This window comes from Salvia miltiorrhiza, chromosome 4, assembly GCF_028751815.1.
Source record: "Salvia miltiorrhiza cultivar Shanhuang (shh) chromosome 4, IMPLAD_Smil_shh, whole genome shotgun sequence".
NCBI classification, from domain to species: domain Eukaryota; kingdom Viridiplantae; phylum Streptophyta; class Magnoliopsida; order Lamiales; family Lamiaceae; genus Salvia; species Salvia miltiorrhiza.
The window spans coordinates 22,250,340-22,270,256 of NC_080390.1; the positions used below are offsets into that span (position 1 = coordinate 22,250,340).

The following is a 19,917-nucleotide window of genomic DNA, read 5'->3' on the forward strand; positions in this document are numbered from 1 at the left end:
TAGAGGGATCCATGGCGGCTATGAATGCCACGTCCCAGACACTGCCATTGTGCCCAAGAACACTCCTCTCTGTGATATGAAGATCGAGAAGATCTTTTATAGGATTAATCATCTAATGCAACTTCTCGAGAGGTTCTTGGCATGCAAGCCAACAGGTATGCACATAAAAGATGTCAATCCAGCACAAAACCAAGTGACTTGGCCTAATTGACATCCTTACAAACACTTGTATATTAAATGCAGGTGCAGCTAGAGAGAACAGGGTGGTGAATGTGGCTTTGTACCCTATTGTGAAAGAGAGTTTCCAACTATGCTACGACATAACTGAGATTATGGCGATCTTGATTGAACGGTTCATGCAGCTTGATATACCTGAAATGGTGAAAGTCCATGAGATCTTCTCTCGTGTGTCCAAGCAATACGATGATGTGGACGCATTCTACACTTGGTGTAAGAAAGTCGGCATTGCGCGTTCCTCTGAGTATCCTGAAGTTGAGAAGATCTCACAAAAGAGACTCGATATGATGGACGATTACATTCGTGAAAGGTCGACCATGGACCACGACAGGAGGCCCGCCAGCCCGGACCCAGAGCCCGAACTAATTCAAGAGACAGAGCCCGAAGAGGATATGAATGCCATCAAGGCATTGCCACCACCAGAAACTTTTGTACAAGAGGAAGAAGAGAATGAGGAAGTGGAAGAGGAGCCAAAAGAAGAGCAAAAGAAAACTCAAGAAGAGGGGAATTTGCTGAACTTAGGTGAAAATGCACCAACTACACAAGAACATGGTGACAAACTTGCATTAGCTCTATTTGACGGTGGTCTATCCACTGCCGGTCCGGAGAATGAAACGACACCATGGGAGGCCTTCAAAGAGTCATCGTCGGGTGACTGGGAGACGGCATTAGTCCAATCTGCTAGCCATTTGTCGAACCAAAAGGTATCACTTCCCGGAGGGTTTGATACATTGATTCTTGATGGCATGTACCAACAAGGAACACTGGCTCAGGCGGTGGCTTCTTCGGGTCTTATAGCTACGGGAAGTGCTAGTAGTGTTGCTCTAGGGTCAGCGGGGCGGCCGGCCATGCTGGCATTGCCGGCACCACCATCCGCTGAGAGCGGAGCCACCACTTCTGAGAATTCCGACCCTTTTGCCGCCTCTCTTGCCGTACCCCCACCACCATATGTGCAGATGTCAGAGCTGGAGAAAAAGCATAACTTTCTTGTACAAGAGCAGATAATGTGGCAACAATATGCAAGGGATGGGATGCAGGGACCAGCAGCTTTACACAAGGCAAACTCGGGTTCATATCCATACAACAAAGGAGGTTACACGACTACACATTAAGCTACTTACAGAAATAATACAGCATAGAAAACAGTTACTGGTGGCCAAACTTGATATGCAATTGAGTTGTATCAAACCGGATCATGCAAAGAGATGTCAAAATACTAGGTTATAATTGTCTAGAAACTTGCCTTCGTTTCTTGCACTTAATTGTAGGAGGAATTTTCGGCTATAAACTTGCATTAACTAGATCTTCTCCTCAAGCAACAGGATGTCTTTCTCCAAAAAATAGATGCCCACTCAGCAAAAACTCCAATTTGAATATTTGGTATTGGATCTCCTGCAAACTGATATCGACTATGTAGGTGAAATATTTCCTCAAATACACATTTTCTGTAAACTATATTCACATAAAAATACAAGATACGGTACTAACTACAAGAGAAGACGATTCTAAAGGCCAAAAAATAGTTCCATAGTCAGAAAACACACATTTGCAAACCGACCCCTTTCAGGCCCATATAATGCAAGGTTTCGCCTTAAGCGACCTCTCTCTAGCCAAGGGTTTTTTTAATGGACAGACCCAATTGCATTCCCACAGAGACCAACGTCTCAAGGTGTCTCGAACTGTTCTCCAGGAGGTCGTTGTCTATCTTGATAGTATCCTGCAGAATTTCAAGGACTTAGGGCAGCATACTGCAATCTTTAACAAAACTGACAGCATATGAAAAACTTTTTGCCCATATGTTCAGGTAATTATAAACTAATAACAGTATGTATTAATCATTTATTGCGCAGCTGAATTTATAATAATATAGTCAACAGTAGAAGAGAGACAAATAGGGTATAAACACAAGATTTGTTGAATTCTATTAGCTAACATTTTTCCAGAGTTATGGCTATCCTTAGATCCTGACATCTATTCTTTTCAGTTTCCAACTGCTTCAGAGTTAGGCCACTTTACCCTCGACATTAATTTTGGCGGTACTCTTCGAGATCTAGTAATAGTTTATTTTGGTTGAGGAGAAATAAATTTATAAAGATCGCGTGACAGTACTGATATCTGAAGCCTTACATTGGAACTTATTTCCACCAGTTCCAAGAAAACTGAAGAAAAATATAGAATTACACACTGAGATATAGCCAATGCCACCATTAAATTTTTGAATAAAATTCTCATATGTACAAATAACAATTAACGGGTACTAAAAGTCAGCAACTAATCAGAAACGAAACCACCAGATTATTGGGAGTTTGCATATTCAGAAACAACATAGCTTAAAGGGAGTGCCCAGGTATTCCTTATTCATTATTATCTAAATAAATAAATTGTGGCACCAACCTTCTCAAAGACACAAATGACTGTACTTCCGCCAAAGGAAAAATATCCAAACTGCACCAAAGAATTAAAAGTAGTTTACTGAATATAGTTCAGCAAGATAATAAATATAAAAGAACTTGTTAAGTTGTCAACTATCATGAACCTCGTCTCCTTTCTTGACATAGTCACCCTCTTTTTTGGTGAAATTAATGCTACCAACCATGGTTGCTCCAATAGCAACAAAAGCTACCTGCAGTCAACTTTATAGTTTCAGGTCTACTATATACTTTTTTTTTATGCCGTGCATTATAGGAAAAATAAAATGGTCTTATAACTCAATACTAAAATTGTCTTCTGCAGATATTAGTAACACAAAATGTTTGCAATGTCAAACCTTTCCAAATTCTTTGGTTGATATTGTAGATACAACACGCTTATTCTCAGTGAACACATTACAGTACTTGCTATTCACTGCAATTGGGTTAACCTTGAAGAGAAAAGAGGAGCAGTGAGGATAAATCAAAATAAGCTGACTGTCACAAGACACAGTCTCAGAAGTTCAAGTGTACCGTGTATAAGCATCCAGGTATTTCCACAAATTTCTCAATAGTTCCAGAAACAGGAAAATGGAAATGATGATAGTCCTGCAATGGTTTGGAGGGACTGAATTCAGAATTAAAAAAGAAAAAAGAAAGAAAAAAAGAAGAAGATACTATTAGAGAAAATAAATTATGCTCCAGAACAAAAAGGATTTACCAACTGCACCTGATGTTATTAAGGAGCCTTAATACGCTCAAGAACAGGAGAGATTCACAGAACTTTACCTGTGGTGCTAAGCGGAATATCACTAGAGTTCCATCACTGAAGGCATCAGAGCACACTTCAGTTCCTAAAAGACCTTGCACAGAAAATTTCCGTCCCTACATGAAAACAGAGCTTCTGAATCAAACAATATAGTGTACCTGCTGCGTAGTTTTGCTAACTACCTCGGACTGAAGTTGTTTAAAAAAAATTAATATGCTTCCAAAAGGAGTAAAGTAAGAAGTTCTAGAGCTAAGAAAATAAAATTTGGTGACAAGCTTTCCAACTATAAAGTGGCTTTTTATGATTATACATTTATACTTACAGAAATGAGAAATATTATACAGGTGGATAATAATCCTGCCAAGATTTGCTTAATGAATGAATAGTCCCACACATGTTCACTCGTACCTTAATCCAAAATCTCATAGAATCTTCAGCAGTTTCAAATGCCATCAACCGACTATCAGCAGCAGATACCGCAACATCATCACGTTCAGCATTGGTGATTGGCCTTGCACCAGGTTTTAACTCTCTTATAAAGAATTCATTGAATGTCTGCAAAAAGGAAAAACTCATATATGATTTGAGGAATATCAAAGACTAGAAAAACAGAATAGAAAGGAAAAGCCACAAAAAACAAAAAAAATAATTAGAGAGCACTCAACTAAAGCAATCATAAAAGTGTATAGAATGGGGCAATTCTTGAAAATGCAAACTTAAGAGGAAGGAGAGTGAGAGTGAGAACTTTTGATCATATGGAAGATTCAACCATGTACATGTTCAAGATCCTGATCCTCCCGGCATATCGAAAAGATTACATTTTCAAGAACTTAATGCAAATAATTAGAAGGAAAAAAAAAAGGAGAGTGATGAGGGAGAAGGGGGATCACAGGTGGAGAATAAGAGATTTGAAGGACGTCAACTTAATAGATGGATGATTGAATTTGCCATCTCTAAATCCACATTGCCTACTTCCACAGATTTGCTTTCAGAAAAGAACTAGTTAGTGATCTATTTTAAAGGTTGCAGTAATATTAACTGCTAAATTTCTAGGTACAACATCAAAAACGTTTGGACTTGTCTAAAAAAGATACGCTGGTGGTTGGCTTGCTTTCATCACAATATTTTATTCTTAGATGATGATACATAGACCAGAAAGCTTTCAACAGATTTCTTGGAAATGGGTGGATGTGCTATGATCCAACTATAGGAAGAGCTCTCATCGAAGAGTTAAAAACATAAAAGCATGTTAAAGCTAATGGAAAATAAGGATAAACCGTAGTAACACAGGATAAATTGCTGACTTTCTTTCCCTTTTTTTGCCAGTATGGTAATAATTGTCACTTTGATTTATAAAAGAAGGTAAGAGTTTCTCTCTGATACATGATTGGATGCTCCTCTAAAATTTTCCAGTACTATAGTTGATCAGATATGAAAAAGTAATCTTCTTAAGGAGAATCTAGTTTTGCTTCACAACTAACAGCAACAGTAGTTTCATCTTGTGTATTGACAACAATTAGTGTTTCTGGAAAATCTACCTGTCAGTCAATTTATAGAAGTGAATAGAATTCCATCAGATAGGAACCCAATGCAATAACATTAACTTTAAAGAAAAGGTAACATGTAGGAACAACTGATTCTCCTGTCTTTCTTCTACTGAAGACTTCCTTTCAATACTCAGTTGGGCAACTAAAAAAATAATCTAAAAGAAATAATGAAAATATTAAAATCTGAAGAACTCAAAAATTCAAAAATACTTAATGGTATAATACCCTGAAAAAACTTAATTAGCCTTTCCGAGTATTACACCATATGATTTTTTTTTTATCTTTTTAAGTCCTGTACGACTTGTATTGAAAATCAGTGCAGAAACAAATGAAACATCTATTTATGAGTATTTTTTATGTGCTATTTATGTTTTTAGAATCATAAAGCAATCATATAGTTTACAAATGAACTTTTCAGTCTTACTGCAGTACTTCCGCAAAAGAAGAAGCATCATGAAGACATAAGTAATTAACCTATCTACTATAATAACAGACAGACGATTAATTCAAGAACATTTTCCACCACATTTATTGGCAGCAAACATTTAATTACATGAGCAACATTTGAAACAAGAGTGGAATATTGAACCTTTACCCACCTTAAAGTGCTCCAAAGGATATTTGATTTCAGACAAATTTATTTGATCCTGCAACATAATCAACAATTGCAATTAGGGAGCTAATTCAATCAAATATAAACACAATTAAACTTAAAGTACTTATAATTGCAGAAGACATCCAGCAAGAAGAATAATATGACACTGAGCAGCAGTCATGCACATTTATATGCATGAATAAAAGTAAGCTTATAGAGGAAGGGTTGAGTTGGAGTTCTAAAAAGAACGAACCGTGTATTCCTACTTCAGAGAGATTTTTATTCAAGAACATGTATCAGTGCACACATCTAATTAGCAGAATAACCTTAAGGGTGTATTCTCTTTGATTGATAAATTTATCATGAGAAAATGTTCTTCCTTTCTTTTCCCTCATTTCCTATAAAATGATAATTTCATCGTTTCTCATTCATTTTTTTGCCTCCGAGGAGGGATAATATTATCTCTCCATTTTTGGTGGATAATATTATCCCTACTTCAAGTGAAAAGGATGAATAAGAAAGAGTGAAATTCTATTTTGTAGAATATGAGGGAAAAGAAAGGAGACATTTAAAGGGAGAATTTTTTGTTATCCCTCATTTTCCCATGATAAATTTATCAATCAAAGAGAACGCACCCTAGAGCCTAAGGAGGCTACATCTTCGCACTTACATATCATAAGACATGGAAGAACTAGTACACTAAAGTCAAATCAACTAATGGCAACCAAGCACAACGAAGAACCTGATCATAGCTAGTTTTAGCAATGCTTATTCCTATCAGAATAGGCCATGACAGATAAAGTGGGTGACAAAATGAACTATATGCAAGTGCCTTTATTTTGATTAAGTGACATCAAAATAGTGTTGGCTCATATCTATCAAAGTCTTCGAATGTGCTGACACTTCCAATGATTTTATTTGTTATTTTGTTTATTCTTTTACTTTTTTGAGATAGACACTTCCAATGAATTAGAGGTATTTAAAATGCATATCAACAGGCTTAAATTTTCAGCACTGGATATTTTACACGCCGAACTACCTTTTAGGTATAAAAGGAAAATAGGCAACAACACCACTAGTGCAAATACACAGAAAGTAAGAAAAATATTCCAACTTCTCCAAGAATAAACTTGCTCAAAACCTGTCTTGATAGTGAAGGGGTAGGCTCTTATTAAAAGCCAGGAGTTTGGTAAGAAAACAAAAGTGCTTATGACAGAAAAGAGGAAACAACTATGCCTAATTAAAATTTGCATAAAAGGTGAATCACAATGAAACAAACAAATTCAACCGACGTATCAGCAGACTAGTGGAAGATCAGTTTGATTGATGGTATCAATTGCTAGAACTCAAATTCACGGGTAGCACACACCTAATTCAAAGTTAAAATACTATCAGAGCTGGTGTAATGCTTGGGCAAATGAATATCATGCCTTAAACAAACAAATAAATTTTTCAATATCCTTAGCAGATTCGGGTGAATCCATTTTCCTGCCCTGCTTTTCGGAGATGCTCTGCAAGAGTTCCTTTGCCCCTGCATCCATATAGGAGTTCAGATAAGTGAACTTGTGAATTAAGCAAGATAGAAAAGTATCTTTACATAATTAGTTGTATCTAATTACCCCAAATTGATGAAGTTAACAAAGATCCAAGAAATATCTAAATAAATGAAGATTTGTGTGTGTGTGTGTGACTGTGTGTGTGTGTGTGTGTGCGTGCTAGAGAGAGATGATAAAATGTTGCAGCAAACAACTGATCGAGACATGTCAGAAGAAATTCACTAAAATGCAACCTTTGTCCATGAGGCCAAGCCCTACTTTAGATTGATATAACGCTCTCATAGATAACACAATCTTGGCATCAATTGTTTCCTCCACTAATCTTTTTGTTCGTCTATCAAAAACCTGTAATCAAAAACACTGTCTAGTCACTTCAAGAATGCGTCCCAGTTACTTAAAAAAAGAATGCGTCCCAGTACATTGACAATATGGAAGATTCTAACATAAATAGTTTCTAACAAACACAGAAGAAAAAAGGGGTTAATGCCCCTAAATACCCTAACTATTTTCGTTTTCGCATTTGTTTCAAAAATTTTGCCGCAGTATGCCTGAACTATGTTACTAATCCTTTTTTGCATCCGGTGAATTGACTTGGCAACGTGGCAATTTAATTTATGATGTGGCTCTAATATCAAACGGCATGGAAAATTTTATTAATTTGATTTTGCAGTTGGACGACGTCGTTTCTGTTTTACTAAACGATGTGGCAATTAATCCAAAAAACAAAAATCTGCTTTCTTCCTCAAAATTATCTCTGCAACTTATCTCCTTCACATTTCTCACACGGAAAACACAAAACCAAACATTCCCCAAACCCCCTCTACCCGTAAAATTCGTGTGCCGCCAAAATCCAAACCCAAATACTACAAGCCCATCAGAAAATTTGGCCCGACAACGATGACCGGGCTATCATCCTTGGGAATTTCGGAATCTCCTATTACTTGCCTGACGCCCCCTTCGAATTCATGTACAGCTATTCCGAGACACCTAGGGCTCAGCCCCTGGCGATGTGGGAGCCCATGTTCTGCCGTTCGCGCTGTCCACGATTCCGTGGCCGTAGATGGGAAAGGCACCGACGAAGAGGAGCAACTGAAATACCAAGCTATTTGAGCTGTTAGCCAGATTCGAGAGATGGTGAAACCCTTGCTTGAACCCTAAAGCCCTAAATCAGTTGAGGGGATTTGAACCCTAATTCAAACTAAACTCTTTAAATTAAGTTAAAACGACGACGTTTTATTTAAAAGAAACCGTCACAGTTTGCTTCCGATTGTGACACGTCAACTATTTCGGCTGCCAAGAACCAACATTGGATGCAAAAACGGATTAGTAACACCGTTCAGGTATACTGGGTAGAAAATTTGAAACAAATGCAAAATGCGAAAACAAAAATAGTTAGGATATTTAGAGGCATTAACCCCAAGAAAAAGCCCTCTATTTTGAATGCACTATCATATTACTTGAAAATTCTGGTTTTAGGTATCAGAACATCGAGCAACACATATTACAAAGTTTGGGTTAAAATATAAGTGAAGGATTGCCTAGAGGCTCAATTTGAGAAAATTCAATGATGAAATTAACAACAATAATAATAATGTACTCCCTCTGTCGGTGTGTCCCGTAAGAGTGTATCACATATGAGATGACATGAGTTTTAACAAAATGTTACTCTAGTAGATAATGTGTTGAGTGGAAATGAGTGGTTGTGGTTGAATTGATTGTGGGGTTTTGTAGAAATGAGCGAGCAACACATATTACAAAGTTTGGGGTTAAAATATAAGTGAAGGATTGCCTAGAGGCTCAATTTGAGAAAATTCAATGATGAAATTAACAACAACAATAATAATGTACTCCCTCTGTCGGTGTGTCCCGTAAGAGTGTATCACATATGAGATGACATGAGTTTTAACAAAATGTTAGCAGATAATGTGTTGAGTGGAAATGAGTGGTTGTGGTTGAATTGATTGTGGGGTTTTGTAGAAATGAGTGGTTGTGGTTAAAAAGAGAAAGTGGGACCATGTCCCAAAATGGAAGTGATACTTTCTTATGGGACGGACGAAAATGGACAATTTATGGGATGGAGGAAGTATTAATTAATATTGAATCAGGCACACACAGATATGGATTACCAGGATATGTGAAGCACTTGATCCAGACCTCAATCCAACTTCATAGGATGAAAAATGAGCCCATTCACTTACTTTGAACATCCATCTGTGCAGAGAATATTGATATTTAATACAAAGTAATCCATTATAGTAATTGTTATTGTTATTCTTATAAATAGCTGAGAAACAATTGCATTCTGAACTTAACTAAAAAGGGCATTATTTCATACCAAAAGAAAAATTACACAGTTCGTATAGGTAGATAATAAAACTATGAACTACATTTGATGACTAATAGATAGCGGTGAGCCAAATTATACTGAATTTTTGCAGATCATATTTTTAGAATTGGATCTTTCTCCTCTTTAAACTTATTTTTGCACTTGCCATCTTATACCTATAACAGAATGTAAAGATGAATATCATCTAGAAGTGAGAGAAGTAATGACTGGCAAGTCCTCACCCATTCGAAGCCTGCTTGTCAGTCAAGAATCCTCCAGCCATAACCTGATTTCCAGTTCCTTCATCAAAACATAGGGTCAGATGAATCATAGCATTCAACCTGTCCGAGATTTGAAGAATTTCTCCGCAGACAGGACAACAATTGATAAGAGGATCCCTGCACAAAGGATTTTCAAGCAAAAAAGGTAACCGTGAGAAGTTCTGCCGAAAGTAATAAGATCATCATAGTTGATTCTAGCAATCAACCAATTAATCACAAATAAATTTCAAGAACATATAGTGGAAATTGGGTCCAGTGCAGTAGCACATCTGCTCTGTAATTGTCACCTAGAAGGTTTGAACCATCAAATTCAGTATCCAATGTACTTAAAACATGCATAACATTCAACAAGATTACTTAGTTCATAAATTTAACTACTAATGGCTTATTTCAACATATTCAACAACTTAAAATTGAATTTAAGAATATTCAGTAATACGTAAATGTAGGGAATGCCAAACGTGACAGCCTTCTAACTCGGACATTGACAATAAATTCAATTGGCAAGAGCATTTATCCGGAAGATAAATAATACAGAATATATATTAATAATTCTAGTGATGAATGTTACCACATAACTGTATGAGTATTTCTCAATGAAAAGAAGGAAAAAAAATTGTGCAAGGATTTTCCTAAAAGTATAAACATTTTATCTTTACAGAAATTGAAAATATTATCCCAATAGCTCCCAATCTGTGAACACCGAAAGCTATTATACAAAATATTTTTTTTAATAATTGAGTTTTAAATATATAAAAATTATAAATTTGACAGTAAGAATGAAATAGACTCTAAATAATTGATCAACTAATTTTCTAGAGAACAATCATCACAAAAAAATTCTAGATAACAATAAAATAGCTATATGAATATGGAGAATGATTATTTAGAATGTTATATTTTGGCAGCTCTTATTTATAATATTCGCACTTTTATAAACATTCAGAGGAGAAGCCAACAATTTTTGCACATTATGATTATGCTATTCAAATAACAAAATTGCTATTCATAATCATGTAGTATCTTAATTACCAAAGAATGAAATTTTTTGTTTTATTTTTATGTTTTTATTCTTTGAAGTTTTAGAAGGCATAACTTATCTAACAAGACCAAAGAAGGAAACACCGCAGAGCCAAGAAGAACAGAATCAAGTTTATAACGAAGAATTACATGTACCTATATTCGCAAGAAACAACAGAAGATATCTTTATCTCAAATGAACATATACGAGAGCCTACTTTTCTTGTTGAACAGCTAAAAGCATAGCCAACTCATCTATGCTGACAACTCCATCCCCATTCTCATCAGCTGCTTTGAAAAGCTCCTCTTTCTGAAACAAAATGAAATATGGTGATAATAATTTCTGATAATTAAGTGGTCGACTTTTATTCACTATTAGCATTTTACTGGAGCCAACTGGTATCAAAAGCTTCGGGTTCATAAGGGCCACACAATGGATGATAGAAAAATATTAATTGAAAAGTTTGGCGGAACATATTTTTTATTTCTGAAAGATGCCGATTGAGGATTCCCTATATGGTAAGGATTTGTATCAGGCTCTGGGTATGAAAAGAAACAACATGAAGGAGCAAGATTGGAAGTTGCTGGGCAGGAAGGCGATGAGCACGGTACGTTTGTCGCTGTCTAGTTATGATTTTCATTATGAAAATTTTGAGTTTTATGTTTCTCATCATGTTTAGAAACTAAATTTTATTTTCTAGTAGAACGATTTAATAGATTAAAATAAGATATGCTATGTGAAAGCAACACATTTTATGCTTATATACAATAATTCTTGTTTTCACTATTTCAACTCCTATCTGATTTGTTCATTTGTCGCATATTTGTCCCTTTATCTCTTTAATAAGTAGATCGTATGGTATGTCGTTGATCACAGAAGATCATATGAATGGTAAAACTTATGAGATATAAAATTGTATCACAGCCGAAGTAACTCGAGGACGAGTTGCAGTATAAATGGAAATAATTTGTCTTGACTATTTATTTATATCGGTACGTCTTTACGTATTGATAGGTTCACTGAAAATCTAAGGTATTCCGTTTAACTAGGAGCATGCTAGGATTTAATAGAAGCATGCTAGGATTTAATCAATGTATGGTGAATTAGATAATCCAAGATAGATCCTTGGGCAATATGAAATGTAATTAAATTTACAGTTCCTACTTAATAAAAAAAAATAAAAAAATTACAGTTCCTATAAACACACCCCTCGTTTGTGCAGGACTTCGTACCAAAGTCTTGCATGTGGTAGAAAAAATTATTAATGATTGGCAGTGAGATTTGAACACAGGACATGTTATTTGACCAAGCCAAAAGTGTCATGTTAAATGGCCACCTCAAATAGGATATGATCTCCAACATGGTACACAATATTCAGCAACACGGTATGAGAAATAAAACAATTATTCATATGCAAACCTTTGTAGCAGCCAGTTGATTGCCAAATGCATCAATTAGGTCAGAGAATTCAGCATATGAAAGATTTCCACTTTCATCATAATCCTGTTTAAATAAACAAGAGACAGATAGGTGTAATTGTTTTGTTCCATAAAGGAAAGATGTACTATATTGTATTGTCTCACAAACAAAAAAAATGCTCTAGGAAAATAGGAGGCAAAATTATTGCTGATATCCTAGCATCCTAAAATAATATAGGATAACTCTAAGTCTGGCCTCTTCGAAAGTTCAAAATGGACATCGGACGCTAGTGTTTTCATTATAGCATCATGAGAATGTCTACCAATCTCAATTTGACATTGTCCAAGGCTGACCGATTTCAACTTGTTACATTTAAACTGACAGTCACAGTTTCTCTGCACCAACTCAGAGGTAATAAAGCTACATTATCATCATATCAACAAAATGCGGACAGCGAAAAGTAAATATTTGAGTTAGACCAGTAAAACTCATTACTAGGATAGCTGCAGCGTGTCCACTGTAGAACCCTCAGATGACTCAAGAGGGAGCAAAATAAGGCTAATAATGCAAGTGGAAGAATTTCCTTTCAGAGTCAATGGTTCTAATTTTTATTTAGAGATGCTATAATCAAATATGATTTTATAATTGGGATTCTATAATCAAATATGCACTCATCCACCTTTTCCTTCAGGAAATAATCACTTATATAGTCTTTAGAGCATGGACTTTGTTTATGGGGTGTTTCGCTGAATTTATCTATTATAAGCTGTTATCCTATAAGTCATTTCTGAAAATGGTATATTTGTTTTTAAGCATAAGTCATGAAGTATTTGGATAAAAATAAGATAAAAAAGGATTTATGATGTATATAAGGGAAACTTTTCAATTTAACACCATTAAATTTTGAGGAATCCACCAAAATAAGTTTTTTTTACACAAAAAAGGGTTTTCCACTGTTTTCAAGTATAGTTTATAGGTCCGTAGCATCCTAAAGGAATTATAAGCTCTTAAACAAAACAAAAAATAACACCCAATAATTTTGAGGAGCTTATGAGTTATGAGCTCTGAACATCTAAGAGCAATCCCAACAGATCACCTAAATGCATAACGATCTCTAAATTTAGGCTAAAATAATTGAAAATGAGATAAAAAAAATGCATCCAGCAGATCCCCTAAATTGGATGGAGCCCACAAAATTTTTTACACCTACCTAAATTCAATCTTAAATTTACATCCACCCTAAATTTATTTTAAGCTTATAATTAGTAGGGCCCACATATAATTATTGTTTTTATGTAGAAAATAGGAGATCTGGTGTATGCATTTATAAAATCGAGATCCTAAAATTAAATAGGGAAGCTTTAGGGAGGAATATAGGAGCATAATTTTGAGATTTCTGCTGGGAGTGCTTTAATAACCTATTTTAAAGTGCTTATAAACTAAGTAAAACATTACTTGATGCATCATTGATGTAACATTATAAAAACTCTCTTTTACAATATGGGCTAGAGAACAAGACGAAGAATATAAGCACTGACAGGAACAATAGCAGAAAAATTCGATCCTCCAAATGATTTACTTATGCAAGATCCATTATCAATATGATGTCAATTGTACTCCAGGTAACAACTCACAAAAAATGTACTACATGTGACAACAAAATATTATACGACATGCAAAGTTAACACATACCACAACAGACAAAATGCGCCGGACAAAACTCTTTTCTGTTTCCATTGGGTCCTACAAATGTCACAACCATGAGTTCGAGGCATATACAAATTTATTAGCATACGGATGAATTAAACTATAAACTATTTCCGCACCTCAATGGAACATGACAACCTTATTTTGCCAACAATTCCTCCGGCAGAAGTTGGATCTATTAAGTCGTATGCATCTATGTCAGAATCTGAATCCTACAAAATAGTTAGTATGAGGATTAAAAGGAGAAAAATATGAAGAAAAATAAGGCGACAATAGCATATTAGACAAGATAACATTTCAAAATAAAAGTTAAACACTTCATATCAGTTGTACTGCATTTTCAAGGTAAACTTTGTTCTCTTCTGCAGTTTTAAAGCTAAAAACATGTACAAGTGAACCAAAGTAGAAAATGGAATAAAAGGCAAGTCGTGGCGAAAAAGCAAAAAGAAGATACAAAACCTCAAGGACCTATAACTCCAAAAACTGGCTCATACCTCAAATTATCATATCCAACATATTATAATCAGATTGATTAAACCTATATTCTCAAACATTATATTTATATATATATATATATATATATATATATATATATATATATAGGGGAAGAAGATCAAATGAGAATGGAGAATGATTGCATAAGCCGGTATATATGTTGCATAAAATGCTTGTAATTTGCATAAGTTGCTTGTAATGATTGCATAACGAAATTCAATTAATTAGATAAAATTTTCGCTCCCTCCAGGATTCGAACTCAGGTATTATACTGCAGCTTATGCAACACTATATAATGGCTTATGCAATCGTTCTCATTTCTCACGAAAGATAGCATTCTCAGTATAACTCATCCCTATATATATATAGAGAGAGAGAAAGAGAGGATCCAGTAAGAATAGCTAAATGTGTTGAAAAATGATAATGAATCTGGAACATATTCAAATTCTATGGCTGATATTTATTCAAAATGACGGATAAGCCAATATAAATCTAAAAACAAATCAATGTAACACACGAATAGCCATTCTACTAATCACGCGTTATATTGATTTATTCGTTATTTTCATTTCTCACGAAAGATAACATTCTCACACACACACACACACACACACATACACATATATATATAGGGATGAATTATACTGAGAATGCTGGCTGAAAATGATTCTCACGTTTTCACTTTCTATATGGGTTCTCATGTAGACCTCATATATTTTGTAGAGAGAGAAAGAATCCAATGAGAATGACTAAATATGGTGAGAAGTAAGAATGACTAAATATGGTGAAAATGAGAGAATGAATCAAGTACATCAAATATTCAAATCTTATCGCTGGTATTAAAATAAGCCAATATAAATCTACGAATAAATCAATGTAACGCATGAATAGCCATTTTCACTGGGTTCGAATCTTGAAGGAGGCGAAAATTTCACCACATTAACTTAATACGGGTACTTGTAGATTATATTGTCATGTTTGTGATAAATGAGAATAACGAATAAGACAATATAATCAACAAATAAGCCCAATATAAATTTTTTATTTTTCCCACGTACACATAATTATGTCATGAAAGTGACAACTCAATTATAATTTGGGGGTAGAATGACATTGGTTGCAAAATCAGATCAATTAATAGTGGAGTAATTTATACGCTTCTTCTTGTAGTGTGCTAAAAAAATTGGCAAAAGTTTTGTAATCTACATGTTATTATTCCAATGAACAATAACAATTTTAAAGAACTACAATCTAGCTAGCACACATTTACTATGAATTGTGTAACTAAATTCAGTCATACTACGTAACAATCGACCAAGATGATTATTATATTCTATCAACAATAAGCATTATAAATAAAAAGAGATAATATACTCCCTCCGTCCCACGAATCTTGACGCGTTTGGTTTCGGCACGGGAATTAAGGAATTGTAAATTAGTGTTTTAAGTGTGTACGTAATAAAGTATAAAAATGATAAAGTAGGAGAGAGATGGTAATAAAAGTGATAAAGTAGGAGAGAGAAGGTAATAATTATTACCTTATTTGAAAATGTGTCAAGATTTGTGGGACGGCCCAAAAAGGAATACATGTCAAGATTCGTGGAACGGAGGGGAGGGAGTAATTGATATAAATAATATGTATACAATTAATTGTAAATTACAACCTCTCCAAAAAAATTATTATTTATTTTAGTAGTAAAGAAAAAATTTACAAAACTCTTTTGTGCATAATAGAGTTATATAAATAGTAAAGAAAAATAGGACATGTACTTTATATACTCCCTCCGTCCACCAACAATATGGCACTTTTCGTGGGCACGGGTTTTATTTAAATGGGTGGTGATTTTTATGTAGTGGAGAAAGGGATTGAGATTGAAATAAGGGTGATTGTTCTGTAAATAAGAATAAAAGAGAAGGAAAAGATGTGGGGCCATAATCTGAAAATGAAAGTGGCATGCTTTTGATATACGTCAAAAATGGCAAAAAATGTCATACTTTTCATGGACGACGGAGGGAGTAATAATTTGTATCTTATACGTATATTAATCATTTTTCGTGTACAAATATATATCATACTAATAAACTCAAGAAATAAAGTTAATATTCTTTGAACAAAAAACCTATGCTATAATATAATTCAATTAATCATAGATAGCCTATGATTGTAATATCTTATAAAAGAGTATCAAATAAAAACTAATATCAATATTTTTAATCATACATTTATTATAGTTAAAAAATATATTCACTATAGAAAATAAATCTATTATACTTCTAATATATATAAAATGAACAATATTTATTAAATAACTTTAGTTAGCTTATGAGATTATTCAATCATAATTTAGTGTTACAAAATGACCAACAAAACATTAATCAATATGTCTCCGCCATTATAAAATTGTTATTACATATAACTACATAGAATTTATAATTTATAAAATGTTTGTCCATCTTACTTGACATATAAATATTAACACATTAATTACTAGTGCATTAAGAAGATAGTAATAACAATATTCTATAATAATCAACTAAAGACTTATTGTACAACAGAAATTAAAATTCCATTAGACAATTGTGAATGCCTCTTGGAGGGAAAATGACATTCTTGTAAATTTTGCCAACATTTGGCTTTTATATATGTAACAGATATCCCACCCATTAAATTAAGCATGTAGTGTACAAAATTATAGAGATTATTTCTTGAGTTTTTCTTGTTGATTTTGAGATGGGAGCAACAAGCTAACTATCATCCACATTCCACAAGCAGCTATATATATAGTAATGAATTATTCCGTTCAACTAACATGTTCGTGTGTAAAATCATAAATAGGAAGGCTCTAAGATTAGTGTATCTCACCCGAGTAAGGAAATCATACAAATCAATCTCACAGTAACCAATAAGATTGTTCTTTGACAATCTGTTAGTCTGCATCGAAAATAAGAATGAGAATGTTATTCAGTTGGCATACTGGCCCTGTTGAGACTGAGCATCAAGATATGAGGGTGATTACTGAAATTGAAAAAGCATAGGGAGAGAGAAAGAGAGAGTTTGTTAATGAAATATTTTCCTGATTGAAACAAAATTCATGAAATCGACATCAGAACAGCATTCCATACAAACCTCAAATACAGATATTCTTGCAACACGTGCCCCATTTCTCTCCAAAAGAAGCTTTTTCTCCTGTAGAGTGATGTAGTGATTTTTCACCTTAAGAAAATGTTACAATGAAACCAAAAAGATAACTACATTCAGTGGTGGAACCAGAATTTTGTGTATGGGTGTGGGGGATGCAAAACAATAATCATGAGCTGTGTATACTATTTAATAATTTATAAATATTACTCCCTCCGTCCCATTAGTAATGTCGCAATTACTATATTGGGAGTCCCACTAGTAATGCCTCATATACTTTTTAGGGAAAAAAAAATTAACCATTTAAAATGTTATTAACAGTTTCCCCGCTTACTTTATACACCACCTCACTAAAAATAATCCTTAAATACCTTCCACCAGCTCACTTTATACACTAACAGTCTAACTACACTTTTCTTAATTTTCGTGTGCAAAAGTAGCGGGACATTACTAATGGGACACAGGGAGTATATTTAATGGGACAGGGGGAGTATAGCCAAATTCTAGTAATTTGCTTTCCAGTGAACAGTAGTATACAATCAGTATATTTTAAGGGGGAAAAAAACTTTAACTATTAAATAGTGAACTTAAATAAATATCAATACAGAAAATTATACACGCATATACATATATGCATGTAAGTACATGTACATATTCACCTATGATAATGTAAAGTTAATTAAACTATCAGTCAGTAGAAAAGGTTTTTTTGAGAGAGTTTGGAGAGGTAGGTGGGCCCATAGGACTAAATTCACAAAACTTTAAACTCAAATTCAAAGGAAAAAGGAACAGGTGGGGGGCAGGCCTACAGCGCCACTTGCCTCCATTTGTGCCAGTGTTTCTCTTCATTTGAATACAACAACCCTGGTCTTCGAGATGCTTTATACTTAGTATAGTACATAACAAAGTGTGGCCCAAGGCACAAGATAATTAAAAAATACTAATAATATAGTAGACCTAAAAGTTTCACACTTTATAAGAGAAATCAGAGAAGATGTTAAGTTTATTATAAGTCTATCCTGGTAAAGGTTAATAGTATAAACAACACACAGTGAAAGCATGGCAGTAAGTGAAGCATCTCCAGAATTTTAAGGATCCAAACTCAGGCAAACTATACATATTACAAACACTTAGATGACTTACAAAAGTAGCCTGATCTGCTAAAGAATTTTAGCCACATCATTCCGAACAAAACTATTACTAAATGGTTTGGTTGACAAGAAAATCAACAAAATAATGTTTCAACAAATACTCACAGAGTTCCAGACAGGCTGGTCAGTTCTGTTCAAAAGAAACAAGAAAACAATCAATACCTGTTAATATTCAGGAACAGTAAAACTTCTCTTAAAAGCAAAACTATGTATATATAATATGATATAACAACAATCATCTTTCTGAAAAAAAGTAGCCTCATAATGTCATATTTTTCTTATCGCACGAAACGCCATGGACAGTACTCATAAATTTCAATAGGTAGTGACTAGAGAGAGAGAGAGAGAGGAATTAACTGATCGGAGATGGCAGTTCGGAAGGTCTGCTCGCCGACAGAAACACATGCAAGCCATTTGTCCTTGAATCTCATCTCCGCCTTCAACAACCAATAGCCATTAGATTCATTAATTAATGAAAATACCATAGGGAAAAATGAGGAATGGGGACAGATTGATTGACATACGCCGATGAGGCGGAGGAGGGCGATGCCGGCGAAGTCTTCCTCCTTGAGTAGTTTGCTTAACTGGGAGCCAGAACCGGAGCCACGGTGGAGGCGGCGAAAATGGAGACGGTGGCGGTGGAGGCGCTGCCGGAGTCTTTGAATTCTGGAAGTTGTGGAAGCAGAGGAATCCGATGAGTCTTCCTGAGGTTCATCTTTGGAGGTTCCATGGCCCATCTTACACAGCAACAATAGACTACAACGATCGAAAAGTGATTGGGATTTTATGGTAGTGTCCCAAACAAAGGTGGAAAAAAGTGGAAAGGGCAATCAGTAACGCTTTGACTTCTTCGAATCTGGAAGCATATACTGAAACTATGGCGAAAATTTTTGGGGTAGTATCCCAGGTGTCATGGATAGCACCAATTATTTTGGGTAGCGACATTGGGGGCCCCAGCCCCCAGTTGCATTCATCATTTAATTTTGCCTTTCTTTTTTTTCTTTTTTTCTTATTTTCGGTTAGTGTACATTTTTGCTTTCTTCATTTGTTTTCTTCTTTTTATTATATTGTAGTCGTTGCTTGTTTTTTTTTGGTCTTATCTATTGTTTGTAATTTAATTGATAAGTGGTTGTAATTTTTCTTTCCAATAATATGTATGTTGCAATTTTAAAAATAATTATATTAATTTTAAAATTATATTTTATTTCTTAAATAAATTTATTTATTCATATAATTATATTAATTTTATTGAAATAAAATATAATA

At 34.4% G+C, this 19,917-nt stretch overlaps 2 protein-coding genes across 7 annotated transcripts in view; one reads left to right on the forward strand and one right to left on the reverse strand.

Moving 5' to 3' along the window:
* Window positions 1-1,552, forward strand: part of LOC131019417 (putative clathrin assembly protein At1g03050) — a 2,369-nt gene extending 817 nt beyond the window's left edge. Inside the window, exons 2-3 of the mRNA XM_057947962.1 lie at window positions 1-155; window positions 244-1,552. The exon at window positions 1-155 is cut by the window's left edge and continues 512 nt beyond it. Coding sequence (XP_057803945.1) covers window positions 1-155; window positions 244-1,349 — 1,261 coding nt within the window. The 3' untranslated portion in view covers window positions 1,350-1,552. The remainder of the gene's footprint in view (window positions 156-243) is intronic.
* On the reverse strand, window positions 1,270-19,579 carry LOC131019415 (phosphatidylserine decarboxylase proenzyme 3-like). 6 transcript variants are annotated; one of them, XR_009100251.1, is made up of 22 exons: window positions 19,176-19,576; window positions 19,009-19,088; window positions 18,757-18,781; window positions 17,489-17,575; window positions 17,225-17,293; window positions 13,986-14,078; window positions 13,852-13,902; window positions 12,160-12,243; window positions 10,958-11,049; window positions 9,681-9,836; window positions 9,239-9,323; window positions 7,346-7,457; window positions 6,987-7,087; window positions 5,561-5,608; window positions 3,823-3,969; window positions 3,435-3,530; window positions 3,180-3,254; window positions 3,005-3,097; window positions 2,774-2,860; window positions 2,632-2,682; window positions 1,782-1,954; window positions 1,270-1,636 (listed from the first exon to the last, which is right to left on the reverse strand). XR_009100251.1 is itself a non-coding variant. In XM_057947959.1 (21 exons), the coding sequence occupies exons 1-21, from the start codon at window positions 19,386-19,388 to the stop codon at window positions 1,844-1,846; spliced, it is 1,956 nt and encodes a 651-aa protein (XP_057803942.1). In that variant the 5' UTR covers window positions 19,389-19,576; the 3' UTR covers window positions 1,596-1,843. The 6 variants fall into 6 exon arrangements, 3 of the variants coding, with proteins under 3 accessions (XP_057803942.1, XP_057803943.1, XP_057803944.1); XR_009100252.1 differs by having other exon boundaries at window positions 17,489-17,548; window positions 19,176-19,575; XM_057947959.1 differs by having other exon boundaries at window positions 1,596-1,954.
* Between the last annotated feature and the right edge of the window lie 338 nt (window positions 19,580-19,917).